Source organism: Sarcophilus harrisii, chromosome 2 (genome assembly GCF_902635505.1).
Source record: "Sarcophilus harrisii chromosome 2, mSarHar1.11, whole genome shotgun sequence".
In the NCBI taxonomy this organism is placed as follows: domain Eukaryota; kingdom Metazoa; phylum Chordata; class Mammalia; order Dasyuromorphia; family Dasyuridae; genus Sarcophilus; species Sarcophilus harrisii.
In genome coordinates, this window is record NC_045427.1 from 570463074 (window position 1) to 570489118 (window position 26045).

The following is a 26045-nucleotide window of genomic DNA, read 5'->3' on the forward strand; positions in this document are numbered from 1 at the left end:
TGCTTAGCATTATGTTAAGTGCCTGCTTGGAAATGCAAGGAGAGGCAGAAACTACTCCTATACTCAAGGAGCTCACATTCCAGTAGGGAAAATAATATGCAGACAACTATAAACAAATTAAATATATGCAGGGCAAGTTGGAAGTAAATTCAGAGGGAAGGCAATGACATTGAGGGAACAGTGAAAGGCTTCTTGGCAGAATGTGGAATTTTAACTGAAACTTGAAGAAAACTAGGGAAACTAGGAAGTAAGAGATGAATAGGGAAAGGATACCAAACCAGGGAGATAGCCAGTAGAAGAAGATTCATGGAGCTAGGAGCGATGGAGTGTTATATGCCAAAAACCAGCAAGGAGACCAATGTCAGAAGTATTGAAGAATACCTCGAGAAGGGGAAAAATATGAAAAGAAAGGTAGAAAAGGGTTATATTCTGTAGGGCTTTACAAGACAATCAGGATTTTTATATTTGATCCTAAAGATAATGGAGATCTGATAGAATTTATTGAAAAGGTAAAAGGAAATGACTTGGTCAGACAAACTTTTTAGGAAGATGACTCTTGACAGCCGAGTGGAGAGAGACTTGAAGCAGGGACACCAACCAAAAAGTCATAGCAGGAACCCAGATTTGAAATGATGAGAACCTGCACCAAAGCATTGGCAATGTCAAAAGAATATATGGGGGATGTCGAGAAAGTAGAATACCCAGAATTTGACCACATATTAGATGTGGTGGGTAAGAGTGATTGAGAAGTGGAAGGTGACATGTTAAGTGACTAAGAGACTAGAGATGTCCTCAATAAGGAAATTAGGAAGGAGAGTTTTTGGAGCAAGATGTATTCATTTCATGTTTTATTGTATCTTAAGCGTCAGCCAGTTTGAAATTATCCAATAGGGAGACTTGAGAAACTGAGGTCAGAGTCAGATAAACTCAGACTTATCTCCCATAGTCTATGAGAGTTGATTAAATCAAGCCAAATGGTATAGAAGGAAAAGAAAAGTGGATTCAGAACAGAGCCTTAGGGGGACACCCTTGCTTATGGAGGACATCCAGAGTTTTGGGTTACAGCTTGGATGAAAACTCAGCAAAGGAGTCTGAGAAGGAACAGTCAAGCAGATAAGAGGAAAACAGAACTGGAAGAGAATATTGTTTCGAAAACCTAGAGAATATAAAAAAAGAGTGTTATTTGTGTTAAAAGCTTTAGAAAAGTCAAAAAGAATGAAGTTTAGATTTGGCCATCAAAACATCATTGGTAATTTTGGAGATTTCAGGTAGAGTTGAAGGATGAAGTCTGAAGATAGATTACACAGGGTTAAGAAAAGAGTAAGAGGAAGGGAATGGTAGGCACCAATGGTAGATGATTTTTCCCCCCTGAGGTAATTGGGATCAAGTGACTTGCCCAGGGTCACACAGTTAGGAAGTATTAAGTCTGAGGCCACATTTGAACTCAGGGCTCTATCCACTGTGCCACCTAGCTGCCCTGGTAGATGATTTTCTTAAGGTTTTAGCTACAAAAGGGAGGAGGGAGAGAGAGAGAGAAAGGTAGTTATCAGGGATGGACTATCAAGGGAAAGTTTGAGGATGAGGGAAAGAGATATAGGTGTATAGGAGCAAAGAAGCCATTGGTAGAAAGAAAGAAATTGACCAAGAAAGTGAGGATGAAAAAGGAGCCAGTGAACTGAAAAAAAATGGGATGGAATGTAACACTTAAGTATGTAGAGAGGGTTAGCCTTGGCAAGGAGAAGGGCCACCTACGTGTGAGTCAAGGGATGAATGAGATTGTGGAGAAGGCATCTGAGCGATGTGGGATGAGAAGGAAGGGACATAAGGGAGTTCTCAGCAAAAGACATTTTTTTTCCCCAGGGGAAGAAGCATGGGAGCAATAGAAAGTTTTAGAAGGGATGAAAAGGATTGTAAAAGTCTCTGTGTTGTGGGGGATAAATGAATTAATTGTTTTTCCTTTGAGTCTCAAGATGGGGTTTTCTTGGCAGTGATACTGGAGTGATTTGGTGGATTAAGATAAAGGCTAATTGACTTGTTCTAGGTCTTGCAGCTAGTAAGTATTTGAGACTGGTTTTTTTTAACTCTGGTCTACCTGACTCCAGGCCCAGAGGTGTAAGATTATTATCTTGTCTCAGTAAGTGGCCCAGTTGAGATTAAGTAACAATGTGGACTCAGTCAGCATGGTTTTGTGATTTTGTCCAGCCTCTTTCAGCAACACATGAAAAGTAGTGAAGATAATAAACAGTGGAGAAATCCAAAGCTGGGGAAAGATCAGTGATAGGGTAAGGGAGAAAGACTCTTGAGTGAAGAGGGTAGAGTTAAATTGATTTAGTTCACCATGGGGTCAGGGTGAAGAAGGTAGTAAGGTAAAGAAGAAGGTAAAGGATGAGCTTGAGAAAGAACTGAGGGGAGATAGTTAAAAGGTCACAAATGAGTCTAAAATTAGGGTCAAGGGTTCGAGGTGGGAGGGAAAGGTGAAATAACCACAGACTGATCAGATAAAAGAATTTCAGAGTTCAAGAATATGGACTCTTGAGTGATGGCAATATCAAAATAATGACCATCTCTGTATATAACTGCAGAAGGGTGGAGGAATAGGTAGGTCATGGGCAAAGAATAGGGTTTAGGAACTGAGAAGTTAGGATGTTTGAGGGCATTATTAATATGTGTTGAAAGACCCTAGAATAAAGCTAAAAATTGGAGATGAGAGAATGACTGAGATAGGGACTAAACTCATGTCCTAGAAATGTATAGAAGCCATTACTAGCATCTTGATTGGATAATTAGTATGGATTAAGTGCACCTCAGTCAGAAACATTTATCTGGTGCTTACTATGTATGAGACCCTATAATTAGTGGGGGTGCCATGACATGTAAGTGAATTGAATTTAAGTGAAGGAGGCTAGGCAAAGTCACCTGCCTCACTGTCCCCTCCAGATCATCTGGTGACCAGATAGAGATCAAGATGACTAGACATGGCCCTGGATACAATGTGAGACCTTAGCCTTTTTAAATTATATTCTTTAACAGATATCAGTTTGATTGAGGCAGTCACCCAGTCAGTGATTAAGACTGAGTAATAAATGAGATAGAGCATGGTCTCCTTTATCTAGTCAAGAAAAAAAAATTCAGCCTGGAACTAAATGCTAGGGAGACAAAGAGCCTATTGGGAGAGACACACAGAGACATACAAAGACACATATACATATCTGTATACATGTACATATGCATCTTTTTCTGCATATATATATATATATGTGTGTGTATGTGTATACATACACACACACACACACAAAGACATTACAAGATAAACTGGAAATAATAGAGGGAAGGCACTAAAATTAAAAGGTGTAAAGAAAGAGGGGCTACTTACTGATGGAGGCAGAGATAGCTTGGAAGTACACGTGGTGAGCAGAAAATATTCTGACTTCCTGACCTCATCTCCAAGCAAAGTTGGGTCATAAGTGAAAATGCAGCCAATTCTGGAAAGGGTGGCTAGGCACATTGTGTCATCAGAATGGGGCCAGGTTTCAGTGACTGCAAGAAGATAGAAAGAATGAGAAAGGAAGATTTAAAATAAAAGCAACTTTGTAACTCATGGAACCAGGTATTCCAGAGAACACTGTGAAAAGGGTTGGATAGACCTGGTGGTGAGGGGGACAGGAAAGGAAAATGGGGCAATTGATAATGGAGAATGGGGTTTGGATAGTGATACTTAGATATCATTTATTAGGAAGACAGGGTATGATGGGGGTGGAGAGAAATAAGTTTTCTTGGCTAATGTTCATTGCAGAAGGCAGTGTAGCAGAAGAGGGTGAGCTTTTTGCAAAAAACCAATCAGACTGGACCTTGTTGAGATATAGAAGTTTCAGGCAGGAACTCACTAATCATTGAGTAGAGCTGGAATAGCATGGAGGATAGAGGAGTAAAAAGTGGGTGGTCGGGGCTACAAGGGTCACTGGGTCCTACAGGAAAATAATGAATAGGAACAGTTGGTAAATTCTGCAGACCGCCCAGTTGATTTTCTTCATGGAGTTTTAAGTTTGTTTTAAAAAGATGTTTTCTATTTTTCATTCATGATAGTAACCATGTTTTTGTAACTGCTTGTCAATCTTATACATGTAAGATGTTATCTTTGAGTTGTATAATTTTTTTTTTTGGTAATTTGAACCTATTTTTTGTACGATTTTTGTTTAATGATTTGTCGTTCTTTTAAGAATTGTTCCAATCATTTTGACCACTTATCAATTGGGGAATGACTTACAGGTTTTTTGTGTTTCTCATATTTCTTGGGTATTGGAATTCTCATTTTTTACTTACTGCTTATTACAGAAATTGAGTATTTAAAAAATTCCCTCCAATTATTGGTTCTATTAGTCTACATGCATTAATTTTGCTTCTGCAAAAAGCATTATTCAAAAGCATAAAATTTCATGTAATTAAAATGATCTGTTTAATAATTTAACTTCTGGCTCTTAGATGGTTAAGAATTTCTCCCCAGGTGTACTTATGAAAGGTACTTGATAAGATAATTTTTTATTTTGATTTAATATAAAAGATATGTGTCCATTTTGAGCTTTTTGTGGCATATAATATACAAAATTGGAATGAATCTAATTTTTTAATCTACTTTTCTAGATTTTCCAAGAACTTATGAAAATGGGGATTTATTTTCTGGTAATTTTCCACTTTTGACTAATAATTATTGGATTTATTGTACTATGTTGTTAATTCTATGCTGCTGAAGAAGTAAAAATCCTGCTAAGTGATACATGTAAAAATTTTTTTAAAATAATCTAAAACCATTGTTTTAGATATTTGCAACCTCAAAATTTTGGTGTCCTTGGTGAGGTTTGTTGCAGGGCAAGAACCCCCTTCTGGCAGCACAGGTCCTTCATAAATGAATTTACAAACCTGAAAAGTTAAACTGGCAAAAGAAGTTTATTATTAGGACTGAGAGGTCAGATTTTGCTAGGAGGCTGACTTCTTTAGTGGCAGGATAGCAGAGAAATCCTCTAGCAGAGAAAGTGAATTAGGGTCCTGTTAGGGAAATAGATGAGAGAGATAAAGAGGAAGTAATGCTGAAAAGAGAATATCATTTCATCGTGCAGAGGGTTACAGCTATGCCAAGGGGAGAGAGAGGTTCCTTGGCATGGCATGTTAGGTCCTCTGCAAGAAGATTGGGTTGAAGGAAGTTTGTTATATGGGCGCCTCTTGGTGGGGGCTGGGAGCAGTTTGAGTTGAAATCAAAATAGAGAATCTTGGAATTAAATGAGTGTTCCTGGACTAATTTCCAACTCCGTAGAGTTGGATAGAAATCTCTAAATAGGAGTGGTCCTGGACTGAACTAGTTCCACATAGATAACAGAATGTAACCACTTTATCTTGATTTCCTGGGGCTGGTCTCTCAGGGGAGAGCTTCTCTGAGGGAGTTCCCAAGGTTTCCTCCCAAAATCCAAGCCAGAGAGTGAGAAAGAGTTTCAAGGCTCATCCTTAGATAAATTTTGGGGCCCTGAGTTTTGTCCACTGTAGTTAAACCTTTGGAGAAAATACTGAAGCAGCAGCCACATGACATTAACAATGTGATTAGATGCCATAAACTCTAAGCTTTTTCACTTTGATTGCAATGTCTAGGGCCCAGTCAGTCCAGCTCTTCTCTCCATCCTGCCTAGCTCCCCGCCCCCCCCCCCCAACTCCCATCTGTTTCAGAGATACTATTAAAGTGGCTTTATTTATCTCCCTTTTGTAATTAGGAGTCTTCTACCATTTCACATGTTGTTGATTTTAGTGGGTTGAAGGTGTTATTTAATTTATAAAGAATTAGAACTCAGTAACACAAATTTTCCCCTTTTAATAAATTGATCCTCACTATGAGGATAAACATACTTAAAAAACAGGCATTTAAAGGAGAATTGTGTTTGAACATCTCCTGAATAAAATTGTAGCATTATTTCTGTGACCTTGGGGGGAAAAAAGATAATGCAATCTAGTGTGTCTTTATTTTACAGGATTTTTGAAGATTTCAGACCTTTTTTTGGTTCCCTGGTATTCTACAAGGGAGAAAAATCCCACCCCTGGCAATATCAATATCCTTTGTTCCATCACAGCTATTCTTACTACTTTTCAGCAGTAGTTGTTTGAAGCAGCAGGCCTGACGGCTCATTTTCACTTCCCTTCCATTCAACAAGTACTTGTTAAGGACCTACTGTGTACCAAACACTATGCTAGAAATTGGGGAGAAGATAAAAAAAAGAGCACTCCCTTTTCTCATGGAGCTTATTACTGGGGAAACATGGGCACAGTTTAATAAAAGCAAAATATATCCCAATGAGGTTTGTTTTTGTTTATTGGTTGGTTTGGTTTGGTTTTGAAGGGGGAAAGAGGCAGAGACTGAGTGATGCAAGAGGTAGTCCTTGAGCTTGACCCTTTAATGGAACTATGAAATTCAAGAACCTTCTAAGGTTCCAGGGATAAAGAGATACAGTGAAGCTAGTTGGCATGGAGGATAATGTGCTGGCCACGAAGTCAGGAAAACACAAAATCAAATCTGGCTTCAGACACTTCACTAGGATTAGTTTTCCAGGGTGATTTTGAGGATAAAAGGAGATAATATTTGAAAAATACTTTCCAAACATTAATTACTATTATTGCCTATGCAGAGTCTTAAGGGCAAGAGATGAAATGTCTTACTTGGCTGACTTCAGTTTCAGTCTCTAAAACATGGGGATAGTGTGATCCTGAAAAGCACTTTTCAGGGACACTACAATTATGTCAATGTTGGGAGTTCCCTGAGCCAATGAAATTACAGGTCTGGAAACCTATTCCCTCCCTCCTTCTTAAAAAAAAAAAAAAATAGCTCACCATTTAATACTGCCGATATAACCTAATTGAATTGAGGTACTTCTAGTTTTCCTTTTTTACAGCTTTGTGGAACTTCAAGGTAGGTTCTTTGCAGAAAAAAAAAAAAGAGAGACAAGATATTGTTGGTAGTCATGTTACATTTAATATAACCTTTAAAAATTCTGTATGTAATAGATTTTTTTGGTTTTGTAATGTAGACATGTTTATCAAGTTCAAAATAATGAACATTTACACATCCTCCATAGTTGAGTAAAGAAAACTTTTTTTTTTTCTTTTTGCTGAGGCAGTTGGGGTTAAGTGACTTCTCCAGCATCACATAGCTAGGAAGCATTAAGTGTTTTGGTTTTGGCAACCCCTAATTGCCCCCTAAAGAAAACCTTTTAAAAATGTTGGATGTTAACCCTTAAATGAAATGTCAATACAACAGCCTTGACTTAATAACAATTTATGATTAAATTCAGTGCATGACTCTTAGCTTTTTAATTTTTCTGTTTGCATCTACTGTTTTTGTCCTGTTTTTGTTTTTGTTTTTGTTTTTGTTTTTCATTAAAGAACCAGTTTGGTTGGAAACTTTTCTTTAAAAAGTTTTTTTTAAAAATTCATTATGCAGCATATATGTTTTTAGCAATACAATTATTTAAAAGCAAAAAGTGCACTTTCTTTTTTTCTTTCTTTTTTTTTTTAAATTTAATAGCCTTTTATTTACAGGATATATACATGGGTAACTTTACAGCATTATCAATTGCCAAACCTCTTGTTCCAATTTTTCACCTCTTACCCCCCCACCCCCCCCCAAATGGCAGGATGACCAGTAGATGTTAAATATATTAAAATATAAATTAGATACACAATAAGTATACATGACCAAAACGTTATTTTGCTGTACAAAAAGAATCAGACTCTGAAATATTTTACAATTAGCTTGTGAAGGAAATCAAAAATGCAGGTGTGCATAAATATAGGGATTGGGATCAATGTAATGGTGTTTAGTCATCTCCCAGAGTTCTTTTTCTGGGTATAGCTAGTTCAGTTCATTACTGCTCCATTAGAAATGATTTGGTTGATCTCGTTGCTGAGGATGGCCTGATCCATCAGAACTGGTCATCATCTAGTATTGTTGTTGAAGTATATAATGATCTCCTGGTCCTGCTCATTTCACTCAGCATCAGTTCGTGTAAGTCTCTCCAGGCCTTTCTGAAATCATCCTGTTGGTCATTTCTTACAGAACAGTAATATTCCATAATTTTCATATACCACAATTTATTCAGCCATTCTCCAACTGATGGACATCCATTCAGTTTCCAGTTTCTAGCCACTACAAAAAGGGCTGCCACAAACATTCGTGCACATACAGGTCCCTTTCCCTTCTTTATAATCTCTTTGGGATATAATCCCAGTAGTAACACTGCTGGATCAAAGGGTATGCACAGTTTGATAACAAAAAGTGCACTTTCAATACAGTGCATTTAACAATTTTTTTTCAATAAGTGTTTTTCATTCTTTACCAGTAACACCAATATCTGTAGCAATTAAAGCAGTTCATTGAAGTAGTATTTAATAGCAAGATTCTGCAGTATGTTGTCACCATTCCTCTTTATAGTAGTGTGTCTCTTGAATTTTAATTCAAAGCAGTATCACTGCACAGCAATAAATTATATTAAAATAAACATGGCAGACTATAGCATAAATATCCTTTGTTATTTTTATTTATTTTTAAAACATTATTTTGTACTATCCACCAACTTGTGTTCTCCTTGAGCAAATTGAAAAAAAAAAAAGCTTAGTACCTTCATTTCATAGTTCAGCCAAAATAAATTCCCACATAGGCTATGTCCAAACTTATTAATGTATGTCTTTCTGTATTTTAAATTCATCATCTGTCACAAGATTAATGTTCTGTTCTGTCACCAGTCTTTTGGAATCATGCTTTTATCAATTTGTTAATTAAAATTCTAAAGTTTTTGGTTATTTTTCTTTTATGTTATTGAATAAATTATTCTCCTATTTCTGTCTTCTTTTCTTCTGCATAATGGTTTTCTTGGTTTCCTTTGAACTTGTTCATTTCATAATTTTTTACAAGTAATATTTCATTATTCACATATTACAGTTTATTTAGTCATTCCTCAGTAACAGGGTAGCCTTTTACTTTCCAGTCTTTGGGTACCTGGAAAAATGCTGATAATATTTTTGTATATGTAGGTTCCTTTCTTCTTTCCTTTTCCTCATAGATGCTAAGTCAAAGGGTATTTAGAAAGGTCATAACTTTGGGACATAGTTCCAAATTGTTTTTTAGAATGCCTTGATCAAGTTCACAGATGCCCTAAGAGTGTACTAGTCTGCCTATCCCCTCAGCATTTGTAATTTTCTTTTTCTGTCATCTTTTCTAGTCTGTGAGGTGTGAAGTAAAACCTTAGTGTTGCATAAATTTGTTTTGTTTCACTTTCAATCAACTTTCTTCTTAACAAAGATGTAATTAATGTATATGCATTCTACTTGGGTTTTTTTATTCTGTTTTTTCTACATTTCTTTCCCAATTTCTTAACATAGTTCTTAAGTCTTAATTGCAATATAGTATTCTATTTACATCCATTTATTTAACCATTTCACCTATTAGACATTTAGGTGGTTTCTAGGTTTTTTGTTTTTTGTTTTTTTTTTTGCAATAGTGTGTAATTCTGATACCTAGTTTTCTGTTGGTTTTTTAATTATGTTTTCAGGGTAAAATCCCAACTATGAAATTTAAAGAAAACTATTTTAAAATTTTTAGTGTGATTGCTTTTTACAAAAAGATTCTACATGTTTGTAATTCTATTAGTGCTAGAGGAGGATACCTATTGCAGCACAATTTCATTGGCATTGACTTATTATTTTGATGCATAAGAGGTTATGCGGCAATGATATTTTATGGTTGTTGAGGTTTTCATCTGATTATTAGTGAACTTGAGCATTTTTTTTCCAAAAAATTGTTATAACTCTAATATTTGGCATTCACTTAGTTGGACAGTTAGTATATCTACATCAATGATAATTTTTTTCCATTTTTTACCACATCAGATAGTTTTTGTACCTGCTTTGCATTTTTTAGAATTTAGTTATGCAAGGATTTCTTTCAGCTTTTTTCTCTTCAGTGTATTTCTTGATATTCCTTATTTTCCTATATAAATTTCATTATGACTTTGTCTAGTCCTATAAAGCCTTTAGGTTTTTTTTAATTTGGAAGATAGTTTTTCTCATATTCAACTAATCTTTTATGATGAGGGAAAAGCCTGTTTAATTATAAGTCTAAAATTTTCATATGTAAATTCATGAGAGGAATGTAATTTTCTTTTTCATTATGTTGTCTTTTCATTGATTATAAAAATTAATATCATATTTGCCTCAGAAAAGGTATATTCCTTCATATTGGACTTCATCTTGGACTAAATAATGTGTATAACAGGGATAATTTATTCTTAGAAAATTTGAAACCATTCTGCCATACTTCTGCCTGACTTTTTTTTTATTTTTGAGGGGGATAGTGAGGTAATTCTTTGAAAATTTGAGTTATTTCTTCTATAATTAATAATATTTTTTTGCTTATATTATTGTTTTGCTAGCTTCAGGACTTCAGCAATGTCTGGCACATAATGAACACTTAATAAATGATTTTTTTGTTTTATTCAGTAGATTGATCATTTCACTTTATCATTTTTCTTTGTTGTCACATTTGCCAGAATTTATTTTTATGTTGTATTGCCTAATTATGTTCTTGTTTTGTTTTATGTTTATCTCCATTCATAATTTTGTTAATTACATTTTTTTATTAAAGTTGATAGTGGTTTATCAATTCTGTTGATTTTGTTCAAAAAACACTTTTTATTTTGTTTATTTTTATCATCTCTAGGATTATTACTTTTTTCCCAATTTAGAGATATGTTTTAAAATTAATTGTTTTTCCTTTTTTCTTCTTAGCATTTAGAAATATAAATTTCATCCAGAAAAGCTAACTATCCCCTATAAGTTTTGATATATGATATTGTCATTTATCTTTTAAATATTGTTTTTCTGATATTTTTCCTTTAACAGTCATTCTAATTGTTTTTAATTCTCATGTAGTCATATATCTTTTGCTTATATTTTAGATTCTAATTTCTGGGTTTTTTTAATATGTGTAGGGCTTTTCTATGAATTAGTATGTGATATATTTTTGCAAGTTTTATATACACTTGAAAAGTATATATATCTCCCATTTTGCTCATATATGTGTGTGTAAACACATATTCATTCAAGCTTATTAAGCAGTTCAAATCTGATTTATTGTTAACCATTTCGTCTTTTTTTTTAAGTCCCTTAATATTATTATACTGTTGGCTATTCTTCTGTCGCACTCTTTTACAAAATAAATTTTACTATTGAATGGTTTGATAGCTATAACTTGAAAGCTATTATTATTATTATTATTATTAATTTTATTATTACCACTATGTAATGCCATTGTCTCTGCATGTTTATTTTTGCATGAGGCAGTTTGGATTAAGTGACTTGCCCAGGGTCACACAGCTAATAAGTATCTGAGACTGGATTTGAACTCAGGTCCTCCTGACTCCAGGATGAATGCTCTATCTAATGCACCACAAAGTCCCTTAGCTATATGTCATTTGCATTAAATGTTTCTTGTAAATATTTACAAACAAAAAATTATTTGTGGTATAAGTATAGGATAATAAAACATTTCCTTTTATGCTCTTTGAAGTTATGTATTCACAGTGTAGAGAAACATTTAACTTAGTAATTAATCCATAACACAGTTAATTAAAGGAAATCTCTTGACCATTTTTCTTCTCTTAGGTATCTGTGATTTTCAGCTTCAATTTGATAAGATGTCAAGAAATAACTCAGATATATCTGCTTGCAAAGTGACAGAGCAATTAAATATAGAGAGGAATGAAATCAAGCCTCCACATGAACCTTTAAGAAGCCCTCGATCATATCCCAACTTTAAGTTGAAAAGTCCAGAGCATGGAAGTAAAACAGTGGGAATTGCCAAAAAAAATTTTTTGTTTTGTGAACAAACTAAACGATATTTTGCTAGTTGTGAAAACAGTTCACCACCTTCTAACTCTAACTGTATTAATAAAGAAGCAGTTGGATCAAAAATCGACAAGAAAACATCAACAGGTGATTTAAAATAGCACTCTTTGGTTATCTTTACTTTAGATATTTTTGCAGCTCTTGTCAAATATGTATAACCATACACTAATAGGAGAAAGAACTTTAGAAAAGTCTCTTTAGTCTGAAATTTTAACTAGATAACTTCAAAAATCAAAATATAACTTAAAGGTCAATTTCGATGCAAAAATCTGCTTTCTATTACATACTTCTCTGAATTGCCTGTATGACTAAATTGATAATGGTAAACAGAAATCAAATTTTTTGCAAAAGATGTGCCAGAAGAGGATAAAAAATAAAAAGTAGCTATACTTGTGAGGATACATGAATGGTTTAGTAACATAAATGTTACTACTCTTTTATGGTTTGATCTATTATGTTCTTGATGTTTGTATCTTCCTTGAAACCTTGCAGGATTTCTGTCTACCTTGCACCTAAAAATTTTCACAATTTTATATCCTGGAACTTTACTTCTCTCGTGTGTCATTATTTTAATTTTCAATATATTTATTGATATTTCTTCTATGAGATCATATGCTTCTTTGGGACAAAGACTATTTGATTTATTTTTTAGTTCTCTTTAGCTCTCAGAATTGTTCATTATATATTCTATGGGCTTAATAAAGATTTATGGAATGATGAAATGAATTAAAACTTTCCACTGAAGTTCCTACACTGTTAAAATCTTGCTGTGAAGTCCTTGACTTTTTTTTTAGAACTATTACCAGAGCCAGCAGAGTTAAATTGAGGAATACCATGAGAAAGTTGACTATGAGCTGACCTTTTTTTATCATGGTGCATAGAAGCCCATGAAATGGTCTGTCTTCATTGATTGGAAAGTACTTACTGATAAAATCACAAATCTTTTGAATTATTGCAGTATTTCTCATTTAAATTAATTAGTAATATCACCTAGATTTGGATGCTAAGTATCTCAAAAGATGGAACTTAATACATCCTAACCAGATAAGAAAAGTCTAGGATAGTCAGTCTTTTCTGTAGTCAGATAATTGTTTAAAGCACTAGTTAAAACCAATACCATTCAGGAAATAAATGTCTTTGAAAACATTTTGTGTGTAATTATAAGCAGCTACTTGACCTTTTTAATGTAATTTGACATTGTGTAAGACCTAATCAAGGGAAACCTAAGACAGTTTTTGAATGAAACTGGAAAGATGATCAATTGACATGAGTTTGAATGAATCTGTTGCTATTATTTTGGCAGTTTGTGATCATCAATATTGATAGTAAAACCATAACATTTAAAACTCTACCTTCTCAGTGATTTTATCTTAGGTAATACAGTGGTAGATACGAATTTGATTCACTGTTATATTTTGAATCTTCCCTGACATTCTGCTGGGCACATGACAATGTTCTATTTTGTTTTGCTTTATTTTTCTTTTCTATCTTTCTATTTTCTATTAAATTGAAAAATAATAAATAATGATAAAAATTTGATGTTGTGGGGATTTGCTGGATCCTATCTCAGTATATGTGGAAGAAATCTACACTGAAGATAGCATAAATATCTCAAAGAAATAAAAGCTCCTGAAAAATGAAAAAGACTACAGATTCTTGAAGAATAGAAAAGATTATTAGCAACTTCTGATGCATATGCTCATTTAATCATTTTTACAAAATCTTTTGAGGATGGTTTATAAACATCTTGAACATAGCTTTGATGAAACTAAGAAAGGAAATAGTTTATTTAACAAGTATTCATTAAGCTCCTTGTAAGGTCATTAGTGTTCTCTCGATATATAAGGTACAGAAAACAAAAGGTCTTAGTATATCTGTTATTTGTTTATTAAAAAAGAACCTTTGTTCCAATGCAGCAAAAAAAGGTTAAAGTCTTTCCAGGGCATTCATTTCACTTAAGAATCAATTATAGAGTCTAGCTCATTGAACTCGTTGATTGTTTGGATGGAATGATGAATATTAATAATAATAGCTGACATTTGTGTAATACTTTAGTTTCCAAAGCACTTTATACTGATCCTCACAATTTTGAGGCAGAGTTATACAGAATAACTATTTGAAATAGATTTTGAGAGCCCAAGTCATCATGATTACAAATGCTACAGTATACTCTTCACTATGCCACCTACTTACTATAGTATAGAATGTAGAATATTTTAGGTGAAGTTTAGAGAATTGAAATTGAATCTTAGCTTAAACACTTATTAACTGTGTGACACAAGGCAAATCATTTCTCTCAGCTTCACTTTCCTTAGCTGTAAAATGCAAACAATAATCGTTTTAATTCACTTGATTGCTGTGGTGATCAAATAAGATAATATTGGTAAAGAGTTGCAAATTTTAGCTAATGTTATTATCATCATCTTTACTGATATCAATATTAAATGAAAAATAAAACAGGAAGTTACATGTTCTCATGTCCACATTCCTTAGGAATGTAGTCCAAAATTCAAAAAGAAAAGAGTTTGCCCACTGACAAGCAGTTTCTTCAAATGATCCTATTTGCCCTTGACATTTTATAAATTATTTGGGCTCTAAAAGACCATCAGACCACCCCAGTGAGAGCCACACCTTGCAAAAGAAACTGAATTGGCATCTTCATGGGAAATAGTTGATAAAGAATGTGACATCTACTATATCCTATATGAATGGGAAGTCCACTGAGTTAGTCTATTAGGATGTCTGTATTTTGATCAGGAATTGTGAAGGGACTAAGGCTGTAATAATTGCCTTTGAGAAGTTACCATCATTTTTTTTGAACACAGCTGCTAACTAATGCAAAAAAGCCCATTGTTTTGTACTCTTGTGGATAGGTTTTGGCTGCAAATTGTCAAACATTGATCTCAGAAGAATTAAAATTATATTTGACCTAAAGATCAATGGAAAAAGATCTAGCAAGTATAAAAGTGCTATTGCATGTCAATCATAATGTATTTGCCAGTAGTAGTATAAAAGAGATGTCAAAACAGATATCAGAAAAGGAAAAGTAGGATACTCATAAAAGCAGGAGTGAAGTTTATGAATCTGAATGCTGCATCGGTGTCCAAAATATATTAAAGATCCAGAAAATGATTTTCATGTTTTGGTTAGATCTCCCATGGAAGATTTACAGAAAGGCATCTATGGGAATCATGCAGATTGTGACATGTCAGTAAAGGGTAGCTACTCAGTACATTGAAATAACTGAGGTATCAACCTATAAAATAAATTTTCCTTTGTATTTATTAAGTAAAAATCTTTCTTTGTTAGTAGTAATTTTTTTTTCAGAGACAAACTTTGTGAATAGCATGTTCATCTTACTGGGACCATTGCTTATTTTGTACTTGGCACTTTCTACCCATATTTACATATCTAATATATACAGAAGACTGCAGGCAGAGATGCAAAGATTAGATATTTCAGTTACTGTTCTAATGAAGCTTTTTATAAAAAAAATATTAATGATGACTGTTTCTTAGATTTAAAAAAAATCAGTCTTCAATAGTGTGCTTCAGATTTTCATTTAAGCGAATTTTAGCATTACTTTTATTTTATTAGACTGTATATCTGCTTATCTGTCTATATCTTTTTTCCTTCTCTAGGAAACTCAGTAGCAACATTAAATATTGGAAATAATTTACCAACCAAAGAACTGAATACAGTGAGTTGTCATTTTTTCATTGCTGCTTCTTGGTTAAAAATCTGATATTGCATTGGAGGTAGGAATTCCTGAAATTGGAAGTAATGTTTAGATTTAGTTTATTAATCTTTTACCTGCTGCAAGGCATTTTGGCATGATGAATTGCTGTTCTTGGAGCCAAGAAGACCTGGATTCAAATGTATGACCCTAGGCAATTCTCCTTTCTGTTCTCTGAGCAGCTCTTCAAGATGGTTTCTTAACCTGGGGATTATGAATCCAAAGATGAATTTCAAGGACCATACACTTAGGTGGGGGGATTTTTCTTTTTTTAAATTTCTGTATAATTGATTTCCTTTTCCTTTGTATTTTATCTTCTGTACTTTAAAAGAACATTCCGAGAAGAAGTCATAGGCTTCACCAGGTTGCCAAAAAATCCTTTATACAGAAAAGATTAATATGTAGAAATTGCAGAGAAAGCAAAAAGTTTCCTTATCTGGGAAGTCCTTCTATCACAGATCTAATGCTGGTCCTTTTTAAGTTTTAGCAAATAACTTCTGAAAATTAGCCAGATTTTAATACTTCTATCTTTTCTTTATAGAAGCTTAGTACTCATTTGTCTCCTGCAAAACCAAAAATGCTGCAGAATTTGAGCGAGAATCCTTTGTCTTTAAACTATGATTCTAAACTATTTAACTCATTAATACCATCACCTCGGTCAACTACTTGCCATAGGTGTGGGCTGTATGGTAAGTGTATCGTTTCTTTTGGGGCCTCTTACCATGTTAAGTGTATATATCTGAAAATATGTAAATAGTGAAATTTTAATCTCTTAAAAAAGCAAACCAGGGTGAAATTTAATAGTATTGGTAGAATGTGATTTAAGTAGGCAACATAGTATAGACAGTTAAAATTGGTATTGGAGGATCTAGGTTTAAATCCTGGATATGCTAATTACAGCCTGGAACACAATTTAATGAGCCAGAACCCCCCCCCCCCCCCCCTTTTTTTTTTTTTTTTGGTGCATCAGGGATGCAGGGATGAGTCACAATTTCTGTTTGCTACAGCTGCCACAACTACTAATTTATTCTGCTTACAGCCAACTTCTTTTTTTGTTCTGAGAGTGTCTGTTGTGGAAGAGGAAGAGTATGTTTAGTACCGTGGTTATCACTCTTCAATTTCTCCCCCTAGAACTGCCTCATCTGTTTCAGGGATGCATTTGCATGGCAGTGCCCAAAGCCTATTGAGGTCAGGGGTCTGCTCTCTTCCTTACCCTTGCAGTTGGCCAGCCACAACACATTAGCAGGATATATTTTCCCTTTTGATTCCTTGGGCAACTTTGTTTTGTATAACTTAGCCTGTAATTTGTGACCTGTGGGGCTCTGGTGCAGGCAAGACAAAAGAATTAAAATGTTTGAAAGATGCACCTCTTGTTAGCAGTTCTTAAATTTCCTAGCAAACCCTACAGGGCAAATAGAACTGGGTTCAGTTGGAAGGATGGTTGTAATAAATAACAAGAAAAGGCTAAAAAGTTTGTTGTCTATTTGTGAGGAGGATTTGCTTGAAAGAAGCCCTTTGCAAAGTTGTTGTTTTTTTTTTTTTTTTTAAGTTTGAGGGTTTTTTTAAAAATTGAGTTTGTTTTAGGTTGGCAAATAAACATAATAGTCTTAAAATTCAAATAAGTTCACAATTGACTCTCCCAAAATAAAATTCCCTTGGGGTCCCAATACCAATGACCATCAGTCCTGTGAAGATTCACAAATCTGGGCATTGTTCCTACAATGTTAGGACATTTTAGTATACTAAAAAGTATGCTTCAGACTGCTGAATCCTTGAGGTCAGGCCTTTGCGGGCATAATAGGACATACCTTCCATATACAAGATAAATTTATATCCTTTATTATCCCAGGTTGAGGTACAGGTTGAAAATTAGTTTCAAAGAAAGTTAAGATAATCTGCTTTGGACTTAATACTCCTCAAATTAGTAAAGGAAATTAGGATTATGTTTTGTATCACTGAAAATTTGAGGTTTTCGGCAAGGAAGATAATGGCAGTCCATAACATGTTTGTTTAACATTAAGACAAAATGAGGTTAGATTGACCATAAGGATTTGACCTGGTATAATAATTCTGATGTACCTAATGCATTTTTAAATTCTACCAATAAAAATCCCAATAGGAATCTAATTGCAAAATAAACTTTGAAACTATAAACAGTATACTAATGAGTTAATCTGTTAATAATTAATGTTTAGTTCTAACACAGACATAAGGAGTATCAAAATAGCATCATTCTCTTCAGACTTTCATCTTAGGGAGTTGATAGTCTGGCAAGATGTTACTGAAATAAATTGTAAACTTTAATTTATACATCTAATTTGGAAAACATGGTAGTAACTTTTTATATTGTTTAGGTTCCCTAAGGTGTTCACAATGCAAGCAAACATACTATTGCTGCGTAGCATGCCAGAGAAGAGACTGGTCTGCACACAGCATTGTGTGCAAACCTATTAAACAAAAGTAAGTATATAAGATTTATACTTTTATCATGAAGAAAGCTGTTTTTTAAATATAAAGAACTGAACTCTGAAAGATATAGCTATTCATGATATTTAGAAAAATTGGGAGGTTTTTTTTTTTTAGAGTTTTACTATTGGAGACATTGATATTTGCAGTCCCAAGTAGTATTTACCTTTTTCTTGGGGTTATTTTTTGATTTTAAAACTTGTGACTGTTCATGTAAATACTAAGTGTCCACTTGGTGGCGCTGCTAAAACTTTAAGCTGTTTATATCCAGCTGACTTCCATACTTTGTGCATTCTTCAGAGAATCTTATGAACTAAAAAGTAGAATACATTTCAGTCAGCAGATGGCACTATCCTCAGTCCACTAATCCCTTGGCTACTTCAGAGCCTGTACTTAAGTTTGTTTGTCCTGGCTTTTATGCTGATTATAATATTTCTCCTCCTCATTAGATGTTTACTATAAATTCATAACCTGCTCTCCTTTTCCATTGGTCTTTTCTCATAGGCTTCTGATTTTAACCCTGGTTCAGAATTGGACTAGGAAATAAAAATAGAACATTAATTAGAATTTTGAAAATCTCTGTGTGTCTCTGCCCTACCCTGAATCTGAGAAATTCTCTTCAGTCTGATCAGCTTTCTGTATTTCATACCATTTTGTGTTGTATTTACATACAAGTTCATTATACAAAGAAAAAGGATACTTTTTAAGAGCTACTCGGTGTAGAACTCAGAGACTGATGGCTTCACATCCTCCCTCAATTCTCTCAAGCACCTCTTAAAGTAGAAAACTTTCTTCTGAACACTTCTCATTTTACTCAGGTAATGAAAGGATTGGGGGCAGGAGTTGTGAATCCTAGGGCCTCATTTTAGAGGAATGGAGAGTTATTCAGCTAAGACAAACCTAGGAAGCAAGAGAAGTGAGTATCCCTTGCATCTCACCATTTAATACCCCTAGAAACTGTTAGCCCAGATATCCTGCAGTGCTTTTGATCTAACTGTGGTGGTAATTCCCTAGTTATAGCAGTCACTAAGCATTACTGGGTCTCTCAGCTCGAACCACACTGTTCAGGAGAGGTCCTCCCTGAATCATTGCCATGTTTGTAGCTCATTTAGCTGGGCCTGGAAGGCTTACCCAAATTGGGCAGGTCATATAGTGTACATTGGGGTTGGAGAAGGAATCTCTGCGAGGAAATCTCTGTAGACTATGTTAGATACAAGAGATGACTTGGGGAATGAACTCCTCTGGTCAGAAGGAGTTCAGTGCATTGCTGGCCAGAGCGGAGGACAACTACAAGGAGTCCCAGTTCTAATGAAGGTAGTAGGGACAAAGCTGGAAAGAAACTAAGCAGCAGGTGCACATCTCTCCATGGCACCCCCTCACTTCCATAGGCACTGTTAATGCTGTGTGGTTCCACTTCTTTTTCCCTCAATTCTCGTTTCTAATCTTAGCTCCAGCATGTTTCAGCATGGTTCATATATCAGGTTTTTTTTTTTTGTTGTTGTTGTTGTTTGTTTTCATTTGTAGCAGCCTTGTTTAAATACTTAATCTCTCTCTCTCTCTCTCTCTCTCTCTCTCTCTCTCTCTCTCACTCTCGCAGTCTTTCCCCATCCCTACTGTCAAATTAGTCTTCATTCAGCACATTCTTATCATGCCCCTCTTTTGTTCACTTTAGTGGCTCTCTATAGCTACCAAATAAATATTTTAGGTCTTCATCACCTCTCTTTTCTTTAAAAATATTTGTTTAAAACTAAATACAAAATCAGAACAAAATAGGAAAACAAAAACAGAAAAGGGGGAGAGGGAAAAAAACATTTCATGGGCTCAGCAGATTATCAAGGAGAATTCAAAATGTGTAACAAATTTCCTTTTCAAGAAAGCATATATAATGATAGAAGATATTATATTCTTGACTGTATATCTTTTCTGTGCTTCGTTCTAGGTTATTCTTTTATTCTCTGCTGTACATTTTTTACTTCATTTCCCCCCCCAACTTTAAACTCCTCCACAGAGATGTGTGTGTGTGTGTGTGTAGACATATACATATATACATATATATACTTCTACATATATATGTACACATACATACACTCACACCCACATATACCCTCCCCACAAACATATCTACATACACCTACATATATATATGCATACATATGCATTTACCAATACATGCATCTAAAACAATATTAATTATTTCTTTACTTTTTAATCTTAATATAATTTCCCTTGCATTTGTACAATCCTTTTACTGATTGAACTATGTGCTTTTCCTTATACATGATCAGGCTTTCTATCCCTGTTTGTATGTGTTCAAGGCATTGCCTATTTGGAAATTCTTTTATCACCCACTTCTGAATTTGTGATTTTACCTATTGTTCAAAACTCAAGATTTAATTTTACTTCATCCAGAAAGCCATTGAATTTCCTAGCCCTTCTCCTCTTCAGAAATTCTTTCCTTTTCACATGAACTTACTGCATTACAACCTGCTTATTATATTCTGCACTGTGATTATTATATTACATATTATTTGTCTACTTGTCATTCATTTCAACAAATGTGCAAGGCCCTTTCTGAATTAGAAATCCCATGAAGGAACAGAGTATATCTTTTAGATTTTATTTTTTCCAGCATCTAGAATGGTAGTCTACACTAATAAATAGTGAGTAAATAAATCTACTAAAATGTATCTTAGAAATTTTAATACAGCATAATCTTCAGTACCTCTCCCAAGTAATTTGTGTATTAAGAAGAACCAAAATAATACTATTACCATTGCTCAGTTATCAGGGAAAATTTTGGATATCCACCCATCATTCACTGTGTTCATAACAGTTTTTTTTTTTTTTTTACTTTATTACTGCAATTTTCTGTAGAGAAATTAAGTAGTTTTTATTTTTAAGGATAATTGTGTTCTAGTTGAATCTTTAATTCTGTACTGTTAATATTTTAATCATTTGCTATGTTCCAGTTTCCCTAAACCTGATGATACTAAATTATCTTGTGAAACAAAGAAAATGGAAGTAAATAAAGAGGTATGACATGTTTCTCTTTACTATAGATTTAGAATTTAGACAAAGTTTTTACTGAATTAAGAGTAAGCAACTTAATTATAGCCCATGTATTTTACTTCTTAGACTTTTTAATATAAGCACTCATTTTGTTGGAGCAGTGGCATATCATCATATGCAACATTACGAGTAGGGCCAAATGTTGGCAGAAGTCATTAGTAAAATGTGTTTAAAGTTAAAGCTCTCTTGTGAGAATCTTCCATCCTTCTCTCCAAAGTAATTTTTTATGATTGCCCTCCAGCTGTGACTTCCTGACCTATTAATAAATACATAAGAGGACAATAGCTCCATTGATCCCAATTCTTTGTTAGTATATAGCATTACAGAATACTACAAATTTAGTTTCAACAATTACTTAATCTATATAATGATGTTTCACTATGACTCCCCCCAAAATTGTAGATTTTTCTATAGCTTCTTCCTTATTTATTTGTGAAACATTCATCTACTTCTGAAAGACATAAACATTTCCATATATTCAAAAGGAAGCACCAAATAAATTATTTTATTTATGAAGAGTTAGACTATTTGGTGGATGGACAGTTCATCACATTGCCCTTTGAAGTATTTCCAGAATATTTTTAGGAGCAGAATGAAAGTAAAGATTATATGTTTTCATATTTAGTATTTTAACTTTTCTTTAAGTCTGAGTAGTAAAACTGGTTTTAAGGACTCTGAGAATTTTTGCTCCATCTCCATACTAAGAGAATCAAACCTTTTAAGCTAGTAACTTTGTTTCTAAACAGGATGATTATCAGCTTGGAATCACCACAGAAATAATAGGATCTACTAAGAAAATAATGTTTTCTGATTTACAAAATCTGCAGCTAAGAAAAACTATGGAAATAAAGGTAATAATTACTTATGTAATGTGGTCAAACATTTTCAAAAGATTGTTAATTTTTACTTATTCCCCAGTGAACTTTATTTTCTTCACTGTCAGCTTTTGATCACTTTATGACACTTTCCTTTGCAAAATGTCATTGATAAAAAATAATCAACAGATTCCATTTGCAAGTTATTCTGATGATTCTTTGAATCTTTTGTTTTTAAAATTTTTCTAAGAAATTCATGTTGCAATTGAATGTTAATATCTATTGTCTTTCTTACTATCAAAAAGGGTACAGTTACTGAATTCAAGCATCCAGGTGAATTTTATATACAGATCTGTTCTTCAGAAGTTTTAGAATATATCAGAAAACTTTCTACAAGCTTGAAAGAATCATATATGAATATGATGCCTCAAGAGGAATATATTCCTATTAAAGGGGAAATCTGTGTGGCCAAATACTCTGTGGATCAGGTAATCCCTAAAACAAAACAATAACTATTAAATTAACTACTGTTTTTGCACTTTTTTTGGTCACTTTATCATTTAAATAATCCATAGGAATACTAGTGCTTAAAAAAATCTGTTGAATTAATTATAAGTGCAATCTCATATTTCCTCTTTTATGTTCTTAACGTTTATTACTTGTTGGGTTAGTGACATTTTAGATAGCTTATGCATATTCAATTAAAACATAACAGAATTACGGCTAAAATATTTAGTTATACATATTAAAATACCCAATAATTGTAACAAATTTTTAGAGAGACTTCTTGGGATTCCTTGAAAAGGAAAAAAAAAACTACAAGTTTTTCTTTACGGCCTACTTAGAATGATGGGATTTCTTTCCATTTGTGCAAAACATAGATTAGTTGAATTTTATCTTAGATTTTGGAATTCTTTAACCAAGCAATGTGTTTTACTTTCCTTTAGACCTGGAACAGAGTAATAGTACAAGATGTTGATGTGCAGCAGAAGAAAGCACAAGTTTTATATATTGATTATGGAAATGGAGAAGTTATTCCAATAAGCCGAATTCAGCAATTAAACAAAAATATTGAACTCTTTCCCCCTTGTGTGAGTTTCTTCATTTTTGTTTTCCATTAAGCTATTAGTAGGATAAGATTGAGTTCTAGGCAACCTAAGGTTTCCTTGCAGTTTTTAATATGGCATTGTGAACAGACTTTCGTAGTGATATTTTTCTCCAGAATATCAGTTATGAATTTTGTCACATCTGTGGAAATTTTTTATTTTGAAAATCCATGTACCCTGATAAATTTTACCCAATCTTTCTTCTCTTTACCTTTAGAGGCATGCTTTGTAAATCATAATTTATAGGTTCTGTTCATATTTGAAGCACAAGTTATAAATGTTGATGGATTATGCCCAAATTTAGGAATTGTTGGTGTGAGTGTATTTCTTTGGAATGACTCATTTTAGTGCTTTAATATACACTCTAATGGCATTGTGAGTTTATATTTGAAATACTATTTTTGCATGTTCTGTCTCTTGACTACATCTGAGGATAGTAAAACATTAATGCAAATTCTTTGAAAATCTTACTTTCGTTCCTATTTTCCCTTTTCTCCTCTTTACATCTTCCCTGTCCCTTCTCATATTCCCCTTATTCCTGCCTCTTTCTCTATCTGTGTGTGAGTAGGGATCAATTCATTGTATTTCCATTCCTTGAAACATCATAGGTGCTTAATAAATATTTAATTGTTTTTCCTTTTTTTAAAAACATGCCCAATTTATTAAAATTCTAGTCACAGATAATGGATTTTTCCACTTCTTAGCACATCATTTTGTTTTTTAAAATTAGTTAAATATAATTTTATTGTTCACTTTTGGAATTGTTCATCCTTTCCACAATCATTGGGTGCTTCCTATGTACCAGGTATTGTGTTAGGGATTGATGATACAAAAATAAAAATGAAACTTTCCTTGCTCTTAAGAACTATATCTTTTTATCAAGGAGAAAACATATATATATACACACACATGCATACACAGAATAAATGCAAGATAGGTTTGGGGGAGGCACTACATTTTGGGGGAATCAAGCAAGGTTTCACTTAGTAAATATATAGAAAGCTGGTGCTTTTGTGTTGCATCTTGAAAGAAAAAAGTATTCGATAGGACAGGTGAGGCAAAATAATATTTCTGATATGGGGAACAACTACTGAAAAGACATGAAGACAGGGAATGGAATATCCTATAAGAGGAACAGAAGGTAGTCAGATTGTAGTGTGCAGAAAATGAGATTATATAATTAGATTGGAGAGGTTGTGAATAACTTTTAAAAGCCTAAAAAAGGAGTTTTATATGACTAATATGGAAATATGTTTTGCATTGTTTCTCATATATAACCCATGTCAAATGTTTTACTGTTCTAGGGAAGGGATAGAGGTAAGGAAGGGAAGGAGAAATTTGGGAATTCAAATAAAAAAAAATGTTAAAAATTGTCTTTACAAGGTAATTGGAAAAAATAAAATGCTATTTAAAAATATAAAAGAGAAGTTTTATATTTTATCCCAGAGTCTATAGCTAGAGTCTGCTGTTAAAAATTATTTCATATGACATAAAATAAAAGGATTTTTTAAAAATATATATTCCTATGATTTCTCTAAAGAAAAACAACTCCAGATAAATATATGTACAAATATACATTTATACACTTGTTGGAAATAAATTTTTTTATTGACTTTTAAAGTTTTACTTAATTAAGAATTTGAGGTTTCTGGATAATGCTTGGAATGTAAAACATAAACCTAAATTCTATATGTTCTTAAAGAGGAAAATCTATACAGATGGACTTTAATCTCTTTCAGGCCATAAAGTGCTTTGTTGCCAACGTAATCCCAGCAGAAGGAAGTTGGAATAATGACTGTACCAATGCTATTAAACCCTTACTAGTCGAACAGTATTGTTCTTTGAAGATTCTTGATATATTACAAGAAGAAATTATTTCTTTTGCTGTTGATGTTTTGCTTCCTGGATCTGGTAAGATCAAAAATAATTTATTTCTCCATCCAGTTAGAAAATTTAAAGCAGTTCAGTTTTTTCATTTATTTTCAAATATTCATGAGAAGAAGGTAAGGAAACATGAGATTCATGCCAGTCATTTTTAATAATAGGTTTGGGTTTTTTTTATATTGTAAGTACCAAAAAATAATTGGGCTTTTAAAAAAAATTTTTTTTTAAGTTTAAATTCTGTTAATATGATTATACTTACTACTGATCACCCTTCTGATGAGATTAGATTCAGGGAACTAAATGATGAGATTAGGGTTCCTTGTGGTCAGGGAGTTAAATGATGAGGTCTAGTGGCAGGTTCAGTTAACCAAATGAAGATGTTTGGCTCCCCTAAATCCCCTTGGAATCCAGCACATGGATAGGGAGTTTTGAGAATCCCCTTCTGGCAGCGCAGAGGTCCTTTGTAAAGGAATTTACAAACCTGAAAAGCTAGATTGATAAAAAGAAGTTTATTATAGGCATTGGGAAGTCAGCCTTTGCTATGCATGAATAGAAAGGCTGAACTCCTTAGTAGCAAGGTCCCAACAGGGGAGTAAAGTTTCTAGTAGAGAAATCCTGACAGGGAGATATAAAGTCTCATTAAGGAAATAGGTGAAGGAGATAAAGAGAGGGTAACGCTGAAAGAGAATATTATTCCAGTGGGCAGAGGTTTCCTTGGCATAGCATAGCATAGCAAAATATGGCATGGCATGTTAGGTCCTCTGGGAAGATTTGGTTTAAAATTGCCCTTTTTGTAATATAAGCCTTTGGCTACAAGCCGAGGCCTGCTTCCAAGGAGGGCTGGTGGGTGGAATTTGAGCTGGAATTGAACAGAATATCTTAGAATTGAATGGGTGTTTCTCCAATTCATTGGAGTTAGAATCTCCAACTCCAGACTCAGCTAGCCCCACCTAGATAACAGAATGAAGCTGTTTGTCCTCCAGTAGGGTCTTTACAGAGGCAGGATTCAAGGAGAATCTGTCCTTCAAGGAGTTTTCA

General features: G+C 33.6%; 1 protein-coding gene across 5 annotated transcripts in view; it reads left to right on the top strand.

Annotated features, from left to right (window-relative positions):
- TDRD1 (tudor domain containing 1) overlaps positions 1 to 26045 on the top strand; it is a 71451-nt gene that overhangs the window by 2535 nt on the left and 42871 nt on the right. For 2 of the 5 annotated variants that reach the window (XM_031955879.1, XM_031955880.1), the window contains exons 1-10: positions 3511 to 3607; positions 11689 to 12018; positions 15573 to 15631; positions 16209 to 16356; positions 18022 to 18127; positions 21103 to 21166; positions 21949 to 22053; positions 22323 to 22505; positions 22965 to 23108; positions 24863 to 25034. In XM_031955879.1, coding sequence (XP_031811739.1) covers positions 3598 to 3607; positions 11689 to 12018; positions 15573 to 15631; positions 16209 to 16356; positions 18022 to 18127; positions 21103 to 21166; positions 21949 to 22053; positions 22323 to 22505; positions 22965 to 23108; positions 24863 to 25034 — 1321 coding nt within the window. In that variant the 5' untranslated portion in view covers positions 3511 to 3597. Of the gene's footprint in view, positions 1 to 3478; positions 3608 to 11688; positions 12019 to 15572; positions 15632 to 16208; positions 16357 to 18021; positions 18128 to 21102; positions 21167 to 21948; positions 22054 to 22322; positions 22506 to 22964; positions 23109 to 24862; positions 25035 to 26045 lie in introns of those variants that run through there. The other 3 variants (XM_031955882.1, XM_031955881.1, XM_023495929.2) reach the window with 3 other exon arrangements.